General features: G+C 41.4%; 2 protein-coding genes across 2 annotated transcripts in view; both read right to left on the bottom strand.

Annotated features, from left to right (window-relative positions):
* Positions 1 to 18315, bottom strand: part of ANKDD1B (ankyrin repeat and death domain containing 1B) — a 62001-nt gene extending 43686 nt beyond the window's left edge. Inside the window, exons 1-3 of the mRNA XM_075193406.1 lie at positions 17969 to 18315; positions 1459 to 1562; positions 455 to 553 (exon numbers count right to left, since the gene is read on the bottom strand). Coding sequence (XP_075049507.1) covers positions 455 to 553; positions 1459 to 1562; positions 17969 to 18128 — 363 coding nt within the window. The 5' untranslated portion in view covers positions 18129 to 18315. The remainder of the gene's footprint in view (positions 1 to 454; positions 554 to 1458; positions 1563 to 17968) is intronic.
* Positions 18316 to 22601: 4286 nt separating this feature from the next.
* POLK (DNA polymerase kappa) overlaps positions 22602 to 26129 on the bottom strand; it is a 79095-nt gene continuing 75567 nt past the window's right edge. Inside the window, exon 15 of the mRNA XM_075181999.1 lies at positions 22602 to 24963. Within this exon, the coding sequence (XP_075038100.1) occupies positions 24879 to 24963 (85 nt within the window). The 3' untranslated portion in view covers positions 22602 to 24878. The remainder of the gene's footprint in view (positions 24964 to 26129) is intronic.

Here is a 26129-nt window from a genome sequence, read left to right as displayed (position 1 = left end):
AATTTAGACTGTAAGCTCCAATGGGGCAGGGACTGATGTGAATGAGTTCTCTGTACAGCGCTGCGGAATCAGTGGCGCTATATAGATAAATGGTGATGATCATGATGATTAGACCATGCCAAAAGTAAGTGGTATTGTAAAGGAAATCACATTTATTACACACAAATAACATTGTAGGGCAAAAGCTAAAACAATGATTGACTAGTGAAAGTAGAGTTAAAAACATGCTCAAAATAAAATAAAAGTAAAGTAAATAAGATTAGTGTGTGAGTATATGTGATAGTAAATATAGATTATAAACTCTACTGGAGCAGGGACTGATTATTAAATATTCTCTATAAAGAGTTGTGTAATATGTAGGCGCTATAACAGTTACTAATAATAATATAATATAATCACATATTTTCATAATTATTAGATCAAAGTCATTAAATATCATTGCTGTTTCCCTTACCTTATCGACTACATCAACTCGGGCTTTATGTTTCAGCAGAAATGACACAGCGTCAGCATTGTTTCCAGCGACAGCAAAATGAAGTGCAGTGCGATCGAGCTAAGAAAAGAGCACAAACAGTTGGGATTTGCTTTTATACAAACACTGGTAGATTTATAAAAGAAAACCAGGATATTTTATCACAGCTGTACATTACATTTCATAAAGTTATGATGAAGTGGCTACATTTGTATTAGACTATGTTGTCATTATAATTTAGTTTGTCACCAAACTTACAAAATAGTTTGACTATAGGAGTAAGTTACCACAACGGATAATTGTGTTATTTGTTGCTTTTAATGAAAAAAAACTCACATTATGTATACAACTGTGTAACATCGTTGTTAACATTAATGCAGTTAAAACAAAAACAATTATCTTGAAAAAAAAATTCATGTCTAGGACCTGATTTAGTTTTAATACATAAGTCCATTTTTGCCATTTGCCATTCATGTGATTGTGTTAGATTTATTTCTTTGGCTTATGTAACAATGTATTTAGGAAAATGTATCTATGCTAGGGACAGCCTATTGTCTGATACTTGAAGCACAAATGATTGTACAGCTGTGATATGTGTACAGAGAGGAGCGTAGTTTGGGCAGACAGGTGGAGGGTGCTCCAGGTGTCAGTTGTGCTGTGCGGCTCCACAGACAGTCAGACACTCACACAGTGAGAGTCATTCTATCACCATACTGTTGTTTATGCAAGAATGGTACAGCCAAGGCCGCTACAACCCAAAGGAACCAATCAGATTCTGTCTATCTTACTACAATCTAGAAAACTCTAGCTGATTGCTATGGGTTAAGCTCTCTTTGCACTGGTACCCGTACACCAGTTCTCATAAATGTCCTTCTTTCAACTTAAGTGTAATTTTTCTGTAAATCCCCAACTCCTTTGCATCATATATTCTGTCGAGTTACTGGGAAAAAAACAAATAATCCCTGAATATAATAAGAAATACTTACAACATTTCTAGAGTTTATTTTCACTTTTTTTTCTTTGAGGATGCTCATTGTTTCCACATCATTTCTTTTGGCTGCTTGATGGAAATCCATTTCATTTTTCAGCACTGGAACAACATACAATATGTAAAAAAAAAAACCTCAAATGTACGGTGAACTCACAGGATCTCCCTCAGGTTCACCTCCATCAACAGGTGAATTGTTGTATTCATAGTACATGAACATTAGCAGCCAACAAAGCAGATGGTGAAGTAACCATCTCAGGACTTAAATGATAATTCCACCTTTTCCCAGGTCAGTGGGGTTCCTCCCTTGGGACCCCATTTCTCTGCACAGTGCGCTCCCTAATAGACCTGGGGGTAAATGTATTATGCTCCGATTTTTTTTTATCTTGCCGGAAATCCGCGACTTTGCAGCTAAAATTTAAAGCGGAGATGGCTTGTAAAGACAAACTTGCCTTTACAAGCCATCGCCACGAGATGAAAAAAATCGGAGCATAATACAGTTACCCCCATGGCCTCCACTGCAGAGGATCTAATCACGCCCCAGGCTTTAACCTAGTGATCTATTATGACCCTAACCTTGCCCCCCCACTCTGATATTGCACCTGTTCCACTTGTCAATGATATGAAAGTCCCGGTACCAATAATAATCATGCTGGGGTTATTACCCCAGGGGCAAGTAAGTAGTTTTAAAAAAGTTAGAAAAAGTAGCATTGTCCTTAACATCCCGCCCTCTCCGTTCTGCCAATGACCGTCGCCTCTCTTCCCCCCTGATCACCTCCTCCCATGTGCGTATCCAAGACTTCGCCCGCACTGCCCCCCTCCACTGGAACTAGCTCCCTCCCTCCATCAGAACTTCCCCTAATCTGTCCAGTTTCAAATGGGCTTTAAAAACCCACCTTTTTCTTAAAGCCTTCCAGTCTCCCACTTAACTTCCTACCTTTTCTTCTGCCTCTTTCCCCTTCCCTTATCCTCCATTCCTCCTTCTCTCCCTCTCTCCCCCGTGTCTCTCTGTCTGTCTACCCCACCCCTTAGATTGTACGCTCTTTTGAGCAGGGTCTTCTCTCCTCCTGTCTTCACCACTTTTAACTCTGCTCTCCAGCTACCTCGCCCTCCTCCTCGAGGACCCTCTTCCCCTTGTCCCCTCTCGTTCCCTCCTCTGGGGGTCTCCCTGTCACCCGTGCCCTCCCTCTTGGACTCTGTCTTAGGAGGACCTTCCCCTCTCCCCTCCCCCCTAGCTGTGCTTTGAGCTCACTGAGTTACTGTGCTTATTGTTTACTGTAATGTGCTGTCTCACCTCGTATTGTAATTTCGTTTGTCCCTGTACGGCGCTACAGACACCTAGTGGCGCCCTATAAATAAAAATTAATAATAATAATAACAAAAAATACAGCATGTTGTCACTGGCTGCTTTATGTTTTAACTATAAATCAACATATGTTTATAGTGTTTATATATTTATAGTGGATCCCTTCAATGTCAGCTTTGTTGGCTTCTGAATTGTGTTAACCTGTGTTAGTCCGCAAAAATAAAATTTAAACCCTGTCTGTTGTTGCTGGGAACCGTCTGGGCTCACTTAGCCACCATTCCCTTTCGTTATCCCAAATGCACCTTCTAACCGCAGTAGGAGGGACTTACGAATGCTGCTACCACTGGACTCCTTACCAACATCTAGTACCAGGTTTCTTCTCTGTAACTGACTCTGCTAGTGTACCCAATTACTGGGGTACCTGGGCTGGTACCCCTGACCTCTTCCTATGAATCAGGGTTGCTGTGGATGGATCAGCCCTGGCCTATCACACTGGCCAGAGCTGCTGGGTAGCGGCAGAGCAGTGGTACCGGAAAGCTGGGTCCAAACCTCAGAACAGCCGGGAACGGATTAGAATTGGATCTAATCTGTAGGTCACAGGGATAGAGAAGTTTCCAAGCAATTATTTGAAGCAAATGATGTTTATTTGCTCACACTGGCTGTAGGTACCAGTGAGCAGGTCAGATGAAACAAGTAGAACTATTTTCAATACAAAACAGTGTTTTTTTTATACAGTTTTAGGCACAGCCTCACAGGGTATGCCAGCTCCCTGAGGTCTGACCTATTTTTAGTATCAGGATGCAATATGTTTACCCAAACATGGACTTATATGTAATGCAAAACTAACAATATTTACACTTATCTGTGATATCCTAAAACTTGCTGTGATTTCCTGCATCTTGTTTTAGACACAGAGGAAATCTAACATCAAGTCTAATCAAACCTTCTTGTGCCTTCAGGTGTTGGACCCTCACACATCAAAAGGTCTAATTAACATGAGATTAACATGTGTCCTTTCTTCAGACAGTTGCAGAATACACATTCCCTCCATTCTATTGCTAACTTGAGATTTCCCAAAGAAAAGCTACCAAACCCCAAACAAGTCATTTCCCTACACCAAAATACACAAAAGACTTCCTCAACAAATGCTTATTGCATCAGGTATATACCTCAGAAATAATGCATTTCCTCTAGCAAAGTTAAAACAAAAAATGAATTTCCTTCCCTGATCTCAGAAATAAAGATATTTCCTTAACCAAAATACACACAATATCAAAAATAAGTACATTTGCAATTATATAAATAAGCGCCCTGCGCTCTCTCCTTTAAATAAATTTATACCATAATTATTTATAAGTGATCCAGTCACATAACCTAAAAAAGTTCCTGGTCTAGTGTACTCGTAGTGTTTTGCTTTGTTTTAATTATTGTCTTTTGATATAGTCTGACTGAGAGTCCTAAATGTCAGCCAGTAATGTTCATTGACACGTCTTCCTAAAATACATCTATATATAATCTCTTCTGGGTCTTCAGACTTCTCAGAGGTTCTTACATCTCAATGTATGGGTGGAAACTCAATGATGCTTTGTCATGTTGCTTATAGGCTGTCGTCATGGTCTCTTTTTTCTCAATTATTATGTACTACCAATGAATAAAGTTGTATTATTCTCCGTATTTTAAAGATATTTAGTAAAAGTGCCAAATTTAAAAAAAAAGTTATGTCTCCTAAACAATATTATACTTAATTTGTAGACAACAGTAAAGTGATGAAAAGGGAATTCATTATTTAAAACTGAACAGTGGGTCACTAACAAGCCTCCTACTCTGGGAAACTGGTTTAACAAAGAGTCCATGTGGTGGACAATAGATAATACTATTTAATTATAACGAATAGCCAATGCTGTGTTAATTATCATCCCTCAGTTTTTTACCATACTTATTATACAGTACCGTGTAAATAAATATGTATATGAATGCAGACATACAGGCAATGTCAGACAGATGGGAAAATCTAACAGGAAGAGCAACTTCCATAGATCCACATGTGCACCTACATCACAGGTACTTTGTCAAGTAAAATTATGAGTGATGTAAAGCAAGTGGCCTGTTAAGAAAAAGTTACAGTACTTATCCCTAACCATAATTCCAAACCTGAAGCCATGCTCCTATATACGTGACCCAACACAGTAATAGTAGTAGAAAAATATGTATTCTTTTATACAATAATCCATTCCTCTGGGAGTTTATACTACATCTGCAAGGAGATTACAGAGTAAAGTCAGTAGTGGGGAGTAGTGGCGGTAAACACGAGGTGAAGAAAACAGTTTCAGTGGGCATCTTAGTAAAACAAAGAAAGATGCACCCTGTGGCATGAAAAACCCCAAATATTCCTCAGTATTGCGAAAACAGAAATATATGTGAGCATATGTGTAACATCGCCATCTAGTGTCCAAAACCTTTGCAATGACTTAATTTATCATCACATCTCCCCAACTTATAAAAACAAACATCCTAATGAATGAAACTATAACAATATTGATGTATTGAATTTGATCAGTTAGTTGTCACTGTAGTGCTTGAGTTTGTGGATAACCCAGCAATAGCAATTAATGAATTAGTTTCTTGAAATGTTTCCATTAGTTTCTTTTGTTTTAATAACAGTGAGCCTGATTCATTAAGGATCTTAAATGAAGAGGATCCTTATTTCAGTCTCCTGGACAAAACCATGTTACATTGCAAGGGGTGCAAATTAGTGTTCTGTTTTGCACATAAGTTAAATACGGACTGTTTTTTCATGTAACACACAAATACTTGATAGCTTATTTGTACACTGAAATTTAAAGTTGATATGTGTGTGTTACATGAAAAAACAGTCAGTATTTATCTTATGTGCAAAACAGAACACTAATTTGCACCCCTTGCAATGTAACATGGTTTTGTCCAGGAGACTGAAATAAGGATCCTCCTTATTTAAGATCCTTAATGAATCAGGCCCAGTGTGGTCAGTTCCTGCAGATGTCACCTTAGCAGCATTCTCTTCCTGCTCAGAAAGACTAGGGCTGTTTCTCCTCTGAAGTGATAGATGTCTCTGATTCCTGACAAGTTCTCCCCTGTTAGTTTGAACCTTAAAGTAAAAAATAATTCCCCATGTTTTCTTGCTGTCTAGCTTTATATAGACACGGTATCTCCTTTGTTGTATTGTGTCTGGTAGAAGTACTCCTATCTCTGCTTTGCCTTTGAGTTCAATGCACTTTGGTGCAAAATTTTCATCCAGAGTTGGTTTAAGTGTCCCGTTCTGTCAGTCCATAAGTTGTCCTGTCCTGTAGGCTGTAGTTTTCAGTTGTGTCCAACTGTATTTCAAAAGTTCTAGACGTGGATCCTAATCTTTCAAGATCTTCTTAGCTGTCTGTACAGCACATTCAGCAAGTTCTCCCCTGTCAGTTTGGACCTTACAGGTTCTGGATGAAGTAGGTAGCAAAATTGAGAGCAGAGAGAGAGGAGGTGAGTGGGAGCGGGGGAGGGGAGAGGAGGGACTTGAAGGCGGCAAAAAGGTGTCAGGAGTTGGAGGACTGGGAGGAAATGAGAGCCATGAAGTAGTACTGTTTAGAGCAGTGATGGCTAACCTGTGACACTCCAGGTGTTGTGAACCTACAAGCCCCAGCATGCTTTGCCAGTAGATAACTATCTGACAGCTGGCAAAGCATGCTGGAGCTTGTAGTTTCACAACACCTGGAGTGTCACAGGTTAGCCATCATTGGTTTAGAGATTGATAGGGCAGAACTGTAAGAGATGAGTATGAACTCGTGAAGGAAGCGGCATGAGTGTATGACTTCCTCCAGAGCCGTTCTACACTATGGGAGCATTCTTGAAGATAGTGAGTAAGTTTGGAGCGCTACATTTGAGACAGGGACTAACGAAGCTTGAAATTGACAGTTAGGGCAACATAGTCAAGTGCAGTTTAAGGGTGTGATTATAGAAAGATACTGCCTGATTGGGGCAAGACAGTGATGTAATGGGGGAGAGGAGTGAGACCAGGGAGGAAGAGAATGTGGTAGGATCACTGGTGTCCAGGTTGCGCCTGGTGAGAGTAATTAGCGGATGGGAAATGTGAGAGGTGTGAGGAGATGCTAACAGCGGAGATGGTGGCTGAGGTGTAGGTGCATTGGGAATGGAAACAGACAGAGACGCAGGTATAAATAGTGGATGATTTTGATGATGACGGTCCCCATCACTTTTGAGCCGCTTGGAATTAGGTGCTTGTGTATGCACCGCTGAAGCTGACCGATGCTCTCTTCATCACTCGGGCATATATTACGCTTTTGTGTGCGTGTTTAAGCAAAACATTTTTTTAAATTTGCTTTAGTTTCACCTGAGGCGGGGAGTTGTTTCTGCTTTATTAGACAGGTTTCTTTTTGAAGTCTTCTTAATGCCTAGTAGCGAATGTGTCTGTTGCACATAAATCAAATGGATAAATACATGTACGCAAGGGGGCCTTAAGTGGGACTGGCGTAAATAGGGTCCATATACTACTGGTGCCAAGCTGCATGTATCTGTACGCCCAATTAGTGACCAACTCTGCATCAGGCCCAAAGTGCCCGTAATAACTCTTGGCTCAGATCGATCCCCAAATGCCAGCTCTCACGGGCTCAAAAGAATTGTGCTTTGAAACATGGATAGAATCCTATTCATTTATCTGCCATAAAAAGTCAGGTGGATAAAAAGGATAGAGATATATTTCAATGATATTGCTTCATTGAATCATTTCCTAAACCAGTATTATGCTTTCTTGGCTAATAGATTTCAGTTACTCATGAGCACAGACCAGTCATGTAATACAATGCCTGAATCATCAAGGAACGTAAATGCCAATATCTGCCATAGTTTGCGTAAAAGCGCACTGTGCACGCCAGTAAATGCATCAACGTCCAATTCACCATGGAGCACAGAGGACCCATACAACAGTCTACTATTTCATAGGTGGAATGGAAGGGAGGGAAATGGGCGTATGCGCGTAGTCAGCGCACAGTAAGAGCGTGCCAAGCTCACACGCTCGCAGCAGCATCCAATTCAAGTATTGGGCATCTCAAATGTATGTGTTTTTCTGTATCAATTGAGACAGCTACAGCTCTGCTGTAAGTGAGATATAGTAAGAGCAGTCACGTATGTATGTTAGAACATGTGTTTGCAATCAGAAGCGACTGTAAAAATGCATTTTATGTACAGTAGACATTCATAACATAATCATAAATGTATTTTATGGGAAGAAAATTTATTTTTCTTCTAATGTTTTGCCCATAATGATTACATTATTAACAGGTGACATTAATTTAATTTTTTTTTTCTGTGCATTATTTTGGGACTCTATTCCACATATGTATTCTGCAGTGTATTGTCTGTTAGAGCAGAGTGCACCTACACCCGTATTCATCAGCAGGCGTATCTTTACATCCGCCCCTTGCTGAATAGGGATGTACATATGCCCAATGTACATGTTTGTTTTGTGTTCCTTGATAAATGAGGCCCCTAATGTATGTAACTCCTGAAATAATACTGCATTATCAACGGAGTATCACATGATTATGTCCACATAGGTGTGAGTCTTAAATCTTCTCAGTTGCATTTTTTCAGAAACACTAGAATTCTTAGCACCAACTTGTCCCTCAAATCCTTTTTCACAGCAAACACCCAATGTTTGGGTAAATCTTATAGGCTTATAAAGCACGCTGCAGTTTCTCATGGCTGTGGAGCTCTTTAATAGAATCAGGATCTCTCATACAGCCCATCTGCTTCTGGTATAATGTGTACATCAAACTGCTTTATAAACATTTTTGTGGCTTTCTTCAGTGAACGGGAAGTATTTATAGATAGGATCGGCCTCTATCCTCATTACATAAAGAAGTGAGCATACGTCCAACAGCCCTTCCTCTTTATTTGATCTAGAAGCCAGGCAACATATTCTGGCCGTACAGTAGGATAATTGAAGGTAGAACATTCAGGTGCTGGTTATTGAGTGTTTGAGGAGTTCCATGTCTGTAAGAGCACCGAGAATTCTGACCGCGCTTCCGTTTGATAAACAAAACAACTAGTGAGTTAAATGCAGTAAAATATTTATTTTTAAACAGTTTTGCTGCAGTGTCTACAATCTAATACCTTACAACTGTCCTGATTGCAGCAGGTCAGCCTGAAATCACAGACCCAGGGCCTGATTAAGGGTTCTGGCCGCCCTAGGCTAATACGGCCGCTGCGTCCCCCCCCCCCCCTCCTCCGAATATATAGGTGTATAGGAACACTCCTGAATATGAATGTTCAGGTGTATTCTCCTGCATTCAAATTTAGACAGATTGTGCCATTGTCTCTTACCTGTTCTTGCTCCTCTTGCTGGCTTCTGGAAAGTTGGCGTCCTGTTTTGAAAATGCAAAAATGTATTAAAATGCAAAATGTTAACAAACCCTGAATGATTAGGCCCTTTAGTTAAAACAAAACACTCCATTATGGCCAGCTAAAAGTACCCCATTGGACAGGCATATATAAGCAATATCTGAGTATTTGTTGTCAATCAAATACAAACCTCTACCAGCCCCATCTCACTAATATTTAGTATTCTAGTGATTGCTGAGACCACCCATGTGACCACCACACAATCATGAGATTCTGCCCCCCAAAACTGCTCTATTTTTAAATACCCCCTGCAGCCATTTTCCTTAACCACAACCCCCCCAGAGCCATTTTCCTTAACCCCTGCTGCAGCCATTTTCTTTACCTCCCACCCTGCATCTATCCCCCTTGCAGCTATTTTCCTTACCTCCACTCTGTAGCTATCCCCCCCGTCACATCAAAACTCCCCCAGTCACATATATCAGCCCCCCTCCTCTGCCCTCCTTCATACATATCAACCTCTCTCCCTCCCTATAGATTTTCATGGCAGCCCCCCCCCCCATCCCACCCTATAGATTTGTATGACAGTCCCCCTCTCCCTCCCTATACATATGCATGACAGTCCCCCCTCTCCCTCCCTATACATATGCATGACAGTCCCCCCTCTCCCTCCCTATAGATATGCAGGGTAGTCCCCCCCCCTCCCTATAGATATGCAGGACAGTTCCCCCCCCTCCCTATAGATATGCGGGGCAGTTCCCCCCCTCCCTATAGATATGCAGGGTAGTACCCCCCCTCCCTATAGATATGCAGGGTAGTTCCCCCCCCTCCCTATAGATATGCAGGGTAGTTCCCCCCCTCCCTATAGATATGCAGGGTAGTTCCCCCCCTCCCTATAGATATGCAGGGTAGTTCCCCCCCTCCCTATAGATATGCAGGGTAGTCCCCCCCCCCCTCCTTATAGAAATGCAGGGTAGTTCCCCCCCTCCCTATAGATATGCAGGGTAGTTCCCCCCCCCCTCCCTATAGATATGCAGGGTAGTTCCCCCCCCCCTCCCTATAGATATGCAGGGTAGTTCCCCCCCTCCCTATAGATATGCAGGCTAGTTCCCCCCCCCCCTCCCTATAGATATGCAGGGTAGTTCCTCCCCCTCCCTATAGATATGCAGGGTAGTTCCTCCCCCCTCCCTATAGATATGCAGGGTAGTTACCCCCTCTCCCTATAGATATGCAGGGTAGTTCCCCCCCCCCTCCCTATAGATATGCAGGGTAGTACCCCCCCTCCCTATAGATATGCAGGGTAGTTCCCCCCCCTCCCTATAGATATGCAGGGTAGTTCCCCCCCCTATAGATATGCAGGGTAGTTCCCCCCCTCCCTATAGATATGCAGGGTAGTTCCCCCCCCTCCCTATAGATATGCAGGCTAGTTCCCCCCCCCTCCCTATAGATATGCAGGGTAGTTCCCCCCTCCCTATAGATATGCAGGGTAGTTCCTCCCCCTCCCTATAGATATGCAGGGTAGTTACCCCCTCTCCCTATAGATATGCAGGGTAGTTCCCCCCCCCTCCCTATAGATATGCAGGGTAGTTCCCCCCCCCCCTCCCTATAGATATGCAGGGTAGTCCCCCCCCCCCCTCCCTATAGATATGCAGGGTAGTTCCCCCCCTCCCTATAGATATGCAGGCTAGTTCCCCCCCCCCTCCCTATAGATATGCAGGGTAGTTCCCCCCCTCCCTATAGATATGCAGGGTAGTTCCTCCCCCTCCCTATAGATATGCAGGGTAGTTACCCCCTCTCCCTATAGATATGCAGGGTAGTTCCCCCCCCCCCCTCCCTATAGATATGCAGGGTAGTCCGTCCCCCTCCTTATAGAAATGCAGGGTAGTTCCCCCCCCTCCCTATAGATATGCAGGGTAGTTCCCCCCCCTCCCTATAGATATGCAGCGTAGTTCCCCCCTCCCTATAGATATGCAGGGTAGTTCCCCCCCCTCCCTATAGATATGCAGGGTAGTTCCCCCCCTCCCTATAGATATGCAGGGTAGTTCCCCCCCTCCCTATAGATTTGCAGGGTAGTCCCCCCCCCTATAGATATGCAGGGTAGTTCCCCCCCTCCCTATAGATATGCAGGGTAGTTCCCCCCCCTCCCTATAGATATGCAGGGTAGTCCCCCCCCCTCCTTATAGAAATGCAGGGTAGTTCCCCCCCTCCCTATAGATATGCAGGGTAGTTCCCCCCCCCCTCCCTATAGATATGCAGGGTAGTCCCCCCCCCCTCCTTATAGAAATGCAGGGTAGTTCCCCCCCTCCCTATAGATATGCAGGGTAGTTCCCCCCCCCCTCCCTATAGATATGCAGGGTAGTTCCCCCCCCCCTCCCTATAGATATGCAGGGTAGTTCCCCCCCTCCCTATAGATATGCAGGCTAGTTCCCCCCCCCCTCCCTATAGATATGCAGGGTAGTTCCCCCCCTCCCTATAGATATGCAGGGTAGTTCCTCCCCCTCCCTATAGATATGCAGGGTAGTTACCCCCCCTCCTTATAGAAATGCAGGGTAGTCCCCCCCCCTCCTTATAGAAATGCAGGGTAGTTCCCCCCCTCCCTATAGATATGCAGGGTAGTTCCCCCCCCCCTCCCTATAGATATGCAGGGTAGTTCCCCCCCCCCCTCCCTATAGATATGCAGGGTAGTTCCCCCCCTCCCTATAGATATGCAGGGTAGTTCCCCCCCCCCTCCCTATAGATATGCAGCGTAGTTCCCCCCTCCCTATAGATATGCAGGGTAGTTCCCCCCCCTCCCTATAGATATGCAGGGTAGTTCCCCCCCTCCCTATAGATATGCAGGGTAGTTCCCCCCCTCCCTATAGATTTGCAGGGTAGTCCCCCCCCCTCCCTATAGATTTGCAGGGTAGTCCCCCCCCCTCCCTATAGAAATGCAAGGTAGTTCCCCCCCTCCCTATAGATATGCAGGGTAGTTCCCCCCCCTCCCTATAGATATGCAGGGTAGTTCTTTAAAAGAATTAAAAAAATAAATAAATACCCGCAGCCCCGCGCCCCCCGGGACCCAGCGTCCCAGGCTGCAGCCTGGTCAGCCTAGTGGTTGATCAGGCCCTGCACAGACCCTAAAATTATAGGACTGATGGGGATCTGTTTGCAGGAAAGAGTTTGTGGTTGTGTGAATTGGGAGTGTAGAGTGCACAGATAGGCTTATTTTGTCCCAATATTTTTAAATATTAGGATGTATGACTACCCACTTGCAAAAAAAAAAAAATTTTTTTTTTTTTTTTTTATCATTACAGCCTTTTATATTATATCTTTAGTAGGTGACATAAAATATATTAAAAGTAATTGCAAAAGCTCCTTTCTAACTAGTTCACCTGACCTGGACACATACTTATTTTAAATTGTAAAAAACACCAGTGCGATTTCATGTCAGAATTTTGAGTTCACTTTAATAATGGCTCTGCCAACAAAATACAAGTTAGTTACTAACACCAAGTATCACAGCCCCCACTAGAACAGCTTTTCAGGATTATGGAGGCTAATCATAGCCCTGCAGGGTGAATAAACAACCTGAGCAGAACCCACAATCTTCATATTAAAGGAATTGCATCTGTACTACTAGGCTGTTAGCAGAGAGCTAAGGGACAATTAGTTTTCAGCTGCTTAGGTTAAAGGATCAATCGCTTCAGTAGTTCTGCGACTTTCTACTCCGCTCTGGACTTAAGACACAAAGCTGCAATTTGACTTTCTAAATTATAAACACAAAAGTAGACAATGCAGTTGTGTGTCTTTGGGTGTATCACAAGTAAATCTCACCCTGTACATAGCAGCAATCACTACTCACTTACAATCATAGTAAATCTCTGGCCAAACTGGATAAACAAGATTGTTATAGTTCATGCTGCTGGCAGTGCAACTTGATGTTGATCAATTGCTTACTTATTGTTTCTTCATAACAAACAACACTTTCCAGTTCCCAGTATTTTATGTCAAGTACAACTGTCAGTCTTTTGTGTATTCCAGAGCTTATACCTATTTTTGTGCAGTGGAACAGAATTAATTATGTACAATTCTCTGCCACAGTCATCAGTACTTTGAAAGAGAATGATTAGCTGCCTACATGGCTTAATGTTATATTGTGTTTTTATTCACAAATTCCATACATCATCAAGAACATCTTGTACGTTTTACACAAGGGTACAAATGACAGTACAGGTATGAGATCTATAATTCAGAATGCTTGGGACATATATATTTCCAGATAATGTATTTTTTCTGTCATTTGAAGCATTATTTGCGTCATTTTGGACCCGCCCCTGTGACGTAATGAGGGGCGGGGCCAAATCACTGCGTTTTGGACCTAATTCTGCAAGTGGGCAGATCCGGGAGATTGCCACACTCTCCCAGGAGTCCGTCAGACTCTCGTGAAATGCGGGAGTCTCCCAGACATTCCGGGAGAGTTGGCAAGTATGAGTTATATACTGTATTATAATACCATTCGAATGATAATGGTGTAGACATATGTAATGTTAACAATTAGCATATATTTTATTTTTTGCATAGTGATGAAGTGACCAAATTGATTCCTATTATTTTGGTAATAAACAATTTGCATAACCTCTCTCCCATGTACAAAACTATTATAATCTTCTTTAACGTATTGACGAGTATGGTTTATTTAATGCATGTTTTATTTTAATCTTGTGCATTTTGCTCATCAAAGAAACATGTCACAATAAAATGCAGGATCTTCTCTTCTTGCAGTGTTTACAAGCACGCACATTAGTTTCCCTCTTTTTACCACTATGTCCTATATAGAACCATACCATGCAGCAATTATTTTTTGTCCTAGCACTATATAGTTTGCACCGAAAACCCAAAGAGCTTTAAAAACGTAGAAAAATGAGCAAAAAATGCAGGAATAATGTAAAAAAATAAATAAAATAATGTGATGGACCAAACGCACCAAATTAAAATCTATTCTGTGTCTGAACTTAGAAAGATTATGTTTATATTGTAAGCTCTGGAGCTCTGCAATAGTAATAACACTTTGGGGTCTGTTTATTAAGACCCTTACATTAATAAGAATTTCAATGAAAATATTTTTTCGGCCAATATATTAAGTAGAATCCCCGGTAACACTGGCCGACGGTGGTAAGAAGGGTCTTACTGCTTACCAAGCCAGTCTTTGGATCCTCTGCCCTTCCTTGAGCTGAGAATTTGGGCTGCCAGTTCAAGATTATGTACAAAAAAAAATTAAAGTGAAAAAAGGATAAAAAAAAGTAATAGAAAAAAAACAGAAAAAAATGTTTTATTTTAATAATAATATGACATCTGTTCCTGTGAGCACCAATGGCTAACGCAATACTGAGCTGGCATTAGCAGCCGGAGGACAGCAGCGCTAATTGTACCACCCCAGACCCAGGTAGATAGGCTTCTTCAGACTTGGGGGCACATTTATCAACAGCCGCAAAACATGAAAATAGCTTTCAATCCTTATCGCATTGATAAGGATTGAACTATTTCTCATATTTATTAAAAAATCTCCACAGGAGCAGCAGTCACGAAAAACTGCTGTTCCTGTGACGTTAGAAACTTACCTGTTCACAGCCTCTTCGTTCCCGAAGCTGCTGTGTGATCCACAGAAGCCTGGTGCGCATGATCCTTCTGAAAACTTCCCTGCACTTCACTGTTGCAGAGAGCGGAGTGTGACAGGGAGGGATCATGTGATCCCTCCACACATGCGCTGTGTGACAGGGAGGGATCATGTGATCCCTCCACACATGCGCTGTGTGACAGGGAGGGATCATGTGATCCCTCCACACATGCGCTGTGTGACAGGAAGGGATCATGTGATCCCTCCACACATGCGCTGTGTGACAGGGAGGGATCATGTGATCCCTCCACACATGCGCTGTGTGACAGGAAGGGATCATGTGATCCCTCCACACATTTGCTGTAAAGCTCTGCTGAAAAATAGCAGAAACGGTAATGTACGGCAGCCTGAGCTGGCGTACATTACCGTATGTGTAAAACCATTTCCATTCATTGTTACATTGCGATACATACCAGTCCTCATAGACATCTATGGGGACTGCTATGTAGTACGAAAAAAAGTATATCTGCTGCGATGCACTGTTGATAGATGAGGCAAATACTTCAATTGGTGTCTAATCCCTGAAAAAAATTACATGAAAATTAGGTTTAATAAATAGGTCCCTTAGCATGAGAAACAAAACAGGTCATTACTTGTCTATGTTACGAGCCGCGGCGGTGCCCAGCCGCAGCGACTCTCTCACAGCCGTCCTGGCCGTCGCTATGACGACCGGGACGTCACTTCCGGGGCTCGTCCTGGCCGTTGCCTAGGCAACGGTCGGGACGCTGAAAGAGAGAGCGCCGCGTCCCGGCAAAGGAGAACTACTGGGCGCATGCGCAACTAAGTATCTAGCCTGCGGGCTAATTGTGTATAATTATCCATTAAGCATAGGCTGGGGGCAGTTTCAGAGCTAGGCTCTGATTGGTCACACCGTGTATTTAAGGCAGGGAGGGCTTAGCCTCCCTGTTGGTTATAGCTTCCAAATTCCTGTGTTGCTACCTGCTGCTGTACTCCTGTACTCTTGGTGTTAAGCCTTTGGATTGTTGCCTGCTGTGTATGACCCCTGCCTGTTTCCTGGATTTGTCTTTTTCCTGTGCCCTTGACCTTTTGGTTTGTATCTCCGTTTCTACTGATTTGCCCGTGACCTCGACCCTTGGCGTGTTTCCTGACGATTCTTCCTAGCAAGTGACCCCTGACCTTGGCATGTTCTTTGGAATTGCTGTCTGCCATTACCCTCTGCTCCTGGGTTCCCCGCAGCTGGTACACGCCACACGTCCCTCTGTAGTCTGCAGCCAAGTCTGTCCCCACCACTAGGGGCTCCAGTGAACACCTGACTGTCAGAGTAGACTCTGGGTGGTGTTGTACTGGTTGGAGGGGTTCCTGACAGTCTAGCACTATTCTGAGGGCTCTCATTGTTTTTCTTAATTACACAGGTCTCAGAAAAGACTACTAGGCTTACACTGCACTCAGTTCTTGTCCGATGCTCCACTTCTAGCCTCTGCCTGCCAGAATCAAAACCCAGGGGCTATAGGGTCTCCACACCCTTAAGTTGTGTAATCAAAGCCACCCGACTAGATGGGTTAAACTGTAAAATCAAAGTTCAAATACAGCAATACAGCAGCGAGCCATCTGCGGCAGTCCTGCACTGATATACAGCTACTGGGAGCACGAGAAGACAGCCGTTTTCTCTGGACCACTGGAAGTAAACAGGCCTAGTACCATTACATTACTATATACTGCCTGGTACATAGCTTTTATCTCATCTTATATCTCACATCTAAAAGAAGCAAACATGAGGACGGATAGAGTAGGCTTCCTGTTGGGCAACGAAAGTGAAAGGAATGAAAATATGAAAAATGATTGTGCATTGTAGTCATTGATACCAAGCAATTTTCTAACAGTTGTACCCCAGGCACTCCAAAGCATTATGTATTATCTGCAACCTCCTTAGGCCTATAGTACCACTGATTTTGGTGGCTGCAAACAATAGTGATCATAACTGTAATGTTTTCGGGAAGGTGGCTGCAGAAGCAGTTCATGTAAATCCCTTTGCAGCATGAAACGTCAGTAACACTCGCTCCTCCGACGCTCTGTTCTCTCAAGAACAGCAGTTTCACAGAGATAGTGATGATGATAGAACAGATGTCGCACATTGGCAGCACAGTGGCCTAGTGGTTAGCACTTCTGCCTCACAGCACTGGGGTCATGAGTTCGATTCCCGACCATGGCCTTATCTGTGTGGAGTTTGTATGTTCTCCCTGTGTTTGTGTGGGTTTCCTCCAGGTGCTCCGGTTTCCTCCCACACTCCAAAAACATACTAGTAGGTTAATTGGCTGCTATCAAAAATTGACTGTGTGTGTGTGTGTGTGTGTGTGTGTGTGTGTGTGTGTGTGTGTGTGTGTGTGTGTGTGTGTGTGTGTGTGTGTGTGTGTGTGTGTGTGTGTGTGTGTGTGTGTGTGTGTGTGTGTGTGTGTGTGTGTCTATATTAGGGAATTTAGACTGTAAATCACACTAATTGAACTAGAACTCTGGGATCCAAGGGACTGATAAAGTTCTATTTAATAACAGCAGAATTTCCTACTTCCCCACAATTGGTTCACATGCTAAGCAGAAAAGTTAGTCTAGCTAAATGCCTCCTCTAGATGGTGTACAACAGTATGAAAAGTTATGTGGCGTAAATTAACTCACACAATACTATCCATATATTAGTGCCCCCTATATGACACATACATACAGCCATATGCTGCTCCCTGAGCCGCGAGCTGAAATCCAGCTAACTACTACCGTAATAACGGTAGTAGTTTTTACGCGGCGGGATTTCCGAACAATTGAATACCCCCCCTATATGTTATATATTCGTTTCCACACAACAAAATCTTGGCAAATTAGGTATTGTGTAATTCCGCTCTTTGGCAGGGGCTTTGTCAATATTTCTAAGCTGAATTGTCATATGAATACAATTTCCAGATACATTTTGCAGCTGGACAGGTGCATCTATAAGCGCATCATATTGATATACTTATTTTTCATTTTATTTTACTCCGCATACAGAATGAAAACAGAATCCGAGAATTGCACTCAACATACAAATGAAGTTGCACTGTGTAAGTGCAGTGTCGTTCAGGTATAAAACTTTAATAAACATTCTTGTCCTGGGAAACGAGGGATGGTAGACAACTATGCTGCAATCACATTCACACAAGTACACTCACCAATTCCTTGTCTGTCACTTACATGTTTCGTGATTTTCCTCTGGGCTTTGAGGGGTGGTTTTATTCCGAACGGTCTGCACCAGCCCAGTGACAGATCCCAGCATCTTCTGAGCACTGCTTCCCAATTCAGCCAGCTTCACATTCCCATCTTCTCTCTTTTGTGAGTTTTCCTGGTCCCTCATCTCTGCTCTTTTTCCAGGACTTAATCGTTCTTCTTTGTCTTCTCACTGAAATACTCTCTTACGTAACTTTCACCACAGTCCCTCTCGCACACACCTTTTACCACAGTAATTCCTTCATTCAGGGAACTCTGTGTTCTCTGGTCGGTAGCCGTTTGTACACATGAGATGAGAGACTGGGGCTGGCCTGTTGGTCTGGTCTCTCCTCCCTGACCAGATTTTTATCACTATAGTGCACAGGTATGTCTGTGTGTGTGATGGGAGTCCCCTGCAGGTATAACCAGCACAGGCTGACTCATACATGTAGGTATGCATGCAATATAACGTTATAAGGCTTACTTTAACTCTTCTTAAATACGTCATTAAGGAGCAAGGCTAGAGCAAGACTAAACTAAACACACAGACACAAAATGTAATAGGAAAGACAAAGTGTAATGATTTACTTATCTAAGTGATGTCATTTACTGACTGCAATGTGGATGGAATTCTCTTCGACATTTAAGAAACACTATGTGAGCAAATAATTATATAAATATCACAAATAAACAATTTTTTTTTTTATTATTGTACATTTTGGAATGGATGTATTTTGTAGTGGAAGACAATAGAAAGCTATAACCTCCTATCTGTAATGCCAAGGCCGGACGGCTAGCGATGCTACTAGATATTTGCGCTGGCTAACCTGGGACATGAAGTCTAATGGCAAGGTTAGGTGATGGACTTTGCCACAGGGAACCAAACAGTTGCAGCTCCAAGGAGAATTGTGAGAAACAGCCCAAAGTCAGGGGTGGGGTACGTTTTGTGGCTGCAATAATGTCTACAACAGTTAGTCTAACGTATAAATTCCGATTAGTATAAGCCTACAAGGAGGAAATACGGACTTACCATATAGCAGACATGCAAGACTCCCCACATGCTTAATTGCCGCCTGATGTAAATTGCAACTTTCTTAAATGTCTCCAGCTTTAATGACGTCAGTTAGAATGGCCCCAGTGAGATTACTGGATTTAAAGCGGCAATGGGCGGACCCGTCCCCTGGGTTACATTACAGAGAATTCTACATACCGCTGCATGTACCCAGCATTCACACCCAGCATTTCCTGACCTTTTATATGGTAAGAGAACTCCTTGGTGGCTTACTACTACTACTACTGCTACTACTACTACTACTACTACTGCTACTACTACAGAGTTCTGCATGATAGTGGTTGATACTACCTGCAATAATGAGGCCCACACATTTAAATTCTGCAATGGACTAAATGAAGTTATGAAAGATGAGTTGGCATGGATTGTAACCCCACAGGGGTTGGATGGACTTTTGTGGCAGCTGTTGATACCATAGGCCTGGAAATTTTACTAGCAGTTGTCCAAAAATCTTTCTTCCTCAGCATCAAACACTGTCGCAGGCAAACACGATTTTGGTTAAACAAGAATATCCCATTTTATCTTAAAACAGGAGTATTTTTACTATTCCTATTTTCTTTAAGATGGGGAATAATGTTGTAGCTACCCACAGCTACAGTTTTGGCCACAGTTTTGCATTAAGAGAAAGTATCAGTTGTAACCAGATAACTCATTATATTTGAGTTTAGTGGATAGACAGTTCGTTCACCTTTTGTAGCCAGATAAGTGACTCATCAAACCATTGCCCAGTGAATAAAATTTCCCTGTATCTTCAATCCTCTTATGTTTCAGACCAGACAGTAGGTCAACATAGTGTGCAGGTCTGGAATTTGGCAGGAACAATGAAACTTTAGTAGTCCCATTCTGATGCACTAAAGTAGTTTTAGTAAATATGGCTATAAAATCATTATGATGTTTAAAGACATATTTAACATGGTTTTTGTCAGGTATTCTGTAGGTCCACTTTGATCACTAAAAGAGTGGTCTGATTGTGTATTATATCCAAAGCTAATATTTACATCTATAATACCCCAATTATACTGCACCAAAAACCCGGGTTCTTGCAGAGGCACGCTGAAAACCCGGGTCTTGGTGCAGTATGAATAGTCCAACCACAAAATCCCGGGTCTAAAATCCCGGGACTTAGACCCGGGATTTTGCGAGGGGTAATTCCCGGGTTGGACCCCGCTCGTCTGCAGTATGAATGGTGCAACCTGTGTAATTCCCGGGTCTCACCATTCATACTGTAAAAAAAATAAATTGCAAAGTCAAAACAAAAGATTTTAATTAATAAAAAATACATAACAAATGTTTACTTAACTTATTTTCAGCCAGCGGTGTCTGAAGTAAACATTTGTTATGTATTTTTTTTTAATTAAAACATTTTTTTACACTTTTTTTTTTTCTAAAACCCGGGTCGGGCAGGTGCAGTATGAACCCGCCCGACCCGGGAATCTTCTTATCTATACTGCCCTGTGCCCCGGCAATATCCCGGGTTAACAACATACTGCCGGGGCGGCAGTATGAAAGTGGTATAAGTAGACAATATACTTCTTTATAGTCAAACACACCTTCGACATCAAATCTAATAAAATAAAAGGCATACCCGAGGAATGGAGGTGCTGATTTTGAATAACATAGATATCTAGAACATTGAATAAGGAAACCTTGTGAACAATAAACATAAAAAACAACAAAAAGGGAAAATGAGGGGGGGGGGGACACAATAAATGAACACGATGAAACAAACAGTATTTGGTGACAAGGAAGAACAATGGGGTTTGGAGGGAGGTAAAGGTAAGGGGGAGGGGGAGGTATACTGAAAGCGGTCTAAGAATTCTAATAAAATATTTGTGTTTGTGTTTATATGTAAGTAATGTCTTTGGGCAGTATCCTGCCATTAGCCAAAGAATCATGATGGGTCTATTTAATGAGATGGTCAGCGATGGAGGATAAATAAGGAAGACTCAAACAATACATCCATTGTTTTTAATGGCCAAACCTCAATTTAAAAATATGCTCAAATTTTAAAATTCTAGTAGAGTTTGTCTAAAAACTGTCCATCTATACAGTATTTCATGTCGCAAGAAGGCCAAAGCCAAGCATAAAATAAAGTCTATATTGACCTTTGGATGGGTCACAGTGGGGGGTCTTTTGTGGACATGACACAGAAATAAATATTATGATAATCAATAATCAATCTGAATGACTATTTTGTTTTGACTCAAATTACTAAAGCTTGAATAAAAAGTTAAACTGTTATGTCTGTACATTTTCTGTTTAATTAGATATCCTGACTTTTAAGAAAAAAAAAAATGCCTTAAATTTCTTATAGCTTTTCTGAACAGTTGAACACAGCAGCTTTGGTCAATCAGGAAGTTAAACAGAATTTGCTTACTGCATGCTGCTGAGAGCTGGTTTACTATTTGAAAGGTCATCCCACAGATGGATAGTTTCTGTCACTGAATCCCTGTAGACAGAACTGTGGTTTGCAAATCAACATTATTATCATCATAGATATGTAAGGCCCACAGTGCTCCACAGTGCCGTACAGTAGAGAAAACAATACATACATAAAACAGGGACATACAAGATAGACAAAATAAATACAGACATGAAAACAAAGGGTATGGAGGACCCTGCTCATTAGAGCGCTTACATACTAAGTGGCAGAGGGCACAGCTGAAACAAGAGGACCGAGTGTGGCCCAAAGTGGAGATTGGGACAGTTGTGAGAGTGCATTAGTGTGAATAGTGTTATCAGGGATATGGTCGCCTCTACAAGAGATTGGTTTTCAAAGAGCATCTAAAGATTTGAAGGAGGCTGTGGGAAAGTCTGATTGAGCGTGGTAGGGAATTCCATAACTGGGGAGCAGCACAGGAGAAGTCTTGAAGGTGGGAGTGAGAGGTGGTTATAGAGACCGATATCACCAGTTTATGGCAGAAAAACTGCCATAAAAGCAGAGGCAACCATTGTGTGGGCTAAATGGATATTCATGATTCAGTGCACTAAGAAGTAGTAGTGCCTCGTGATTACTGATCATGAAGTGCCTCAGTGATGTCACCGATTCCTAGTGAATTTATAGTCTGCATTTTTATGAATATTGGCTGAACCAAACCTGGACAAATTAGATTCCACAGCCAAAAGTTACAGTAAAGGAGGCACAGGATGAGCCAGTTACCAAAGAGCAATTTTTAGTCCCCCTGCTGGCCGGCATTTGTCCAAACATGGGCCCGGCACACAAAGTATCTGCCTTCATTGTGTGTAGACAACTGCTTTTAAAACCTCTCACAGTTGTCTATTGACACAATGTTTTATATAACATGGCAAAAGAATAAAAGTTACATTTATAATGCCCAATTATAATTATTATTCAGATGCAGAGTTCTAATAAGCATTTACTTTTTGCAGTCACAATAATAACACACTGGAATGGAAATGTAGCTGGCAAAGTACATATTTCATCAAGTTATGGCAAAATTATTTTCCATGCTTCAAAATCTTTGAAAGTCAAGAAAAAAAAAAAAAAAAGACCGAAAAAAATAGTCCAGAAAATATGTACTGTGCAAAATATTTTTTAATATAAAAATATCAAATTATAACATCCTACTTAAATAATTATTTAATGGTAAAAGTTCTTGCTTTATTTTGAGTAGTAATAAATAAATACATACACAACATAAAATAATTGTACAGGCTTTAGAACTTGTTACCTGTGTGATAAATGATATACACACAGGTCTTGATTTGGTTAAGTCACTATGCTATGTGACCCAAACCTGACCCAAATTATTGATGGGAGTCTGTGTGTAGGGGATCACATAAATTTCAGATTAAACAAGAAACTTTGTCTCAGGGCTCGTCCAGAAGAGCGGTATTTAAGCGTTTTTAATACAGTTTGCGCATTTAACATTCTGCAGTAAAGTCAGACACATGTATAGTGTGGTTAAATGACTGCAGGGAAGGGATTATTCTCAATGCCCATTTGTGCTCTTCCTATGGCACCTATTAATAGTTTTCATTCTAAGGACTATAGACACCTGTATAAAACGTCATGGATTTGTGACAGGATAGAAATTTTTGGTCCCAATACCCAACCGCGTGCACTGTTCACACGGCGCCTATTAAAAGTGCAATTAGCCCTTGTCTCATGACTATTAATACATGTGTCTGTATTCTCTACAGAAAGGAAGTGTTATTAAGCACGGCTCATCTGAACAAGTCCTTCGTTCACATTGCCAAATTAGCATTTATGGTACACAACAGATTTAGGCATTCACCTGCTCCAGAAGCGGTGTTGGGTACACAAGCCAATGTTCTCCACAAAGGACATGGTCAACAGGAATCTAATTCACTAAAATGACAGCTGGATCTATAGTATAAATACAAATTTCTGTTATATCAAAGAACATGCTGTAATATTCCTAAATACCTATGTTTTAATAGTTTCACTAAAATAAAATAATTTATTTTGTAAATATAGGTGGATTGCAAAGCTTTTCCTGCAAAGTAAAGTGAAGTCATTGTTGGGTGGCTCAGTTACTTATGTGGTGAATTCTCATACTTAACCCTATATAGCAGCCTTCACTGATAAACCCTCACCCCCCCACCCCAATATATGCAGTGAAGACAGACAATTTACTGAAAAGTTCCACCGATTGGCCACATACTTGTCATAGCAAATGAATTTTCCACAACTAGAAGCAAGTTGAGGGTCTCATGTCAAGGACCTGTTCAATTCAGGAGCTATTCAACCCAGTTTTTGCCCTTTACATCGGCTCGTTGGTGGTACGGTTAATGCCCAGTGTTACTTGAGTAATGTAAAGCAACGCTCTACCTTGTGTGTCCACTGCAGTTGACTGAACAACTTACATTGATGCATTAACCTTTTCCGCAAACATATTTACTGACATTTCCTATAACTTTTACACTCAAGTCTAGAGAATTGGGTCAGATTGTGTCTTCTCTACTGAATAATCATTTATTTTACTTATTACACTGGCATGATTCCTTATACTGTAAAATGAATTTGCAGACTCAAAAATAAATATAAGTACTATAAAATATTACAGCCCCTGTTTGCACACTAAACCACTTGATACAAATTCTTTGTTCGTCATTAATAGAGGACTTCTCATCTAAACCACACACACACTGGTACTGTCACATGTATTATAATTGAACATAAGGTTGTGCGTGAAGCATAACTTTGCAATGTCCAACTGCTTTCAATTATTAAATAAAAATTATTAACATTATGGCATCACGTTCAAACTAACATAAAGAAAACAACACCAGATAAATATTATTATTATAAGTCAAGAGCCCAGACATCATAGTCGTCTAGGGTTGCATTTATTAAACTGCAATTTGAAACCTATTCCTGCTCTAAACCAATCTAAAAATGTATTCCTTCTTTTTAAACTCTGGGAAATTGATACCCAAGGCTTGTGCCAATAGGTCCCTTATGCCCATCTGTTCCATTACTCTCCATAACAGACTTAAAAGGCATTATTATCTAGCCAATGCATACCAGTTCTTGTTACTAAAACGCTGCACAGGATCCCTATATTTGCAACCTATCATTATCTTAATGTGGACCCTCTAAAGTGTAAAGTAAATAGACCTCACACTGAGGTATGGAGACCATCATCTAATCAACCACTTAAGAAAATCTTGCACACATAAATAAATAACATGGAAATTAACATTTTATATCATGAGACATAACATTTATATCAGACATCATTTCAGAAAAATGCAAACAAAAGAGCTGTGGCTTCATTTCCAGTGAAAGCTTTGAGACTCCAACTGTTTTGATACGTATATAAATGAGGACTTATAAAATTATTTAAAAAATCTGTCAATGGTGTTAGTAAAGCGGTTTATCTTGGATTTCTTAGAAGCAGGATTCTGTTGTGTTGCTCCTGACCTATGAAATTAAAAAGAAAATAAAAAACATTATTTGCACATTCAATTTGATTGGATTGCTTCTAGAAAATGTGATTGTGCCAATCTGAATTCAGACACACGCACCCCTGGTTAAATTGCAAGTTCCACTGAATCACTAAAGTGAAAATACATCAAACCAACCTCTGGAGGGTACAAAATTAAACGTGACGTTTACGATTTGTTTGTTTTTTATTTAACGGATATAAAACCATTAAAAATAATATGTGCAAACGTTTCGGCAGCCTTCCAGTTGATTCATTAACGTGTTTTATTAGGGCTTACTTGATTAACACATTTGGCCTTAAACTAATCCAGGTGACTAAATACTTTGACCCTTCTAACCTCTCAGGATGTTGTGTCTTCTCAAAAACCAAGGGCTTCTCTAAGCAGCTGACTGAGATCGTACAAGGCAGCAGAGTGTGGATGTGGACTATAAAATATATCTAATGATTCAAGGATGAAATCGTCATGGTCAGAAACATCATTAAAGAGAGGGAGTTGAAAGGAAATGTTTAAGAACAATCTCTGAAAAAACTGCTTGTAACCTGGTCAGATAGCCCAAAAGGTTTAGCGGACAATGTAGTTGTGACCACAATATAGGATGGTTTGGGGTTGTGTGGTAGGCGGTGGCTGAAGAAATATTGTCCAGCTAGAAGAATGGATTTAACTGAATCTCGACAAATCCTAGCTGATGTCCCAGCAGTAATATTACTACTATTGAAGCTAAAAAGAAATTGGATATTAATTAACTTGATCCAGAACACAGCTTAAAATAAACCATGAAGTACTTACAGGGACAAAAGAATTAAGTTTTGAAATGTCCTCCTCAGTCCCTAGACCTTAATATTATAGAAAATCTGTGGGGAGATCTCAAACAGTGCAAGAAGCAAGACATAGGGCCTGATTCATTAAGAAAAGTAAAGCAACAAAAATTAGTAACTTTGCACCTTGGCAAAACCATGTTGCATTGGAGAGGAGGTAAATTTAAAATATGGGGACAGATTTATAGTTGGGGTAAGGCATGTTCTATATCAACTTTACATTTCAGTGTACAAATAAAGCTATCTAGTATTTGTGTGCTACATGAAAAAACAGCCAGTATTTATATTACGTGCAAAATAATAAACTAATTTGCACCCCTTGCAT

The sequence above is a fragment of the Mixophyes fleayi genome, chromosome 1 (genome assembly GCF_038048845.1).
Source record: "Mixophyes fleayi isolate aMixFle1 chromosome 1, aMixFle1.hap1, whole genome shotgun sequence".
Classification (NCBI taxonomy): Eukaryota; Metazoa; Chordata; class Amphibia; order Anura; family Limnodynastidae; genus Mixophyes; species Mixophyes fleayi.
Note: the sequence above shows the minus strand (reverse complement) of the source record. Positions and strands in the feature narration are given on the sequence as shown.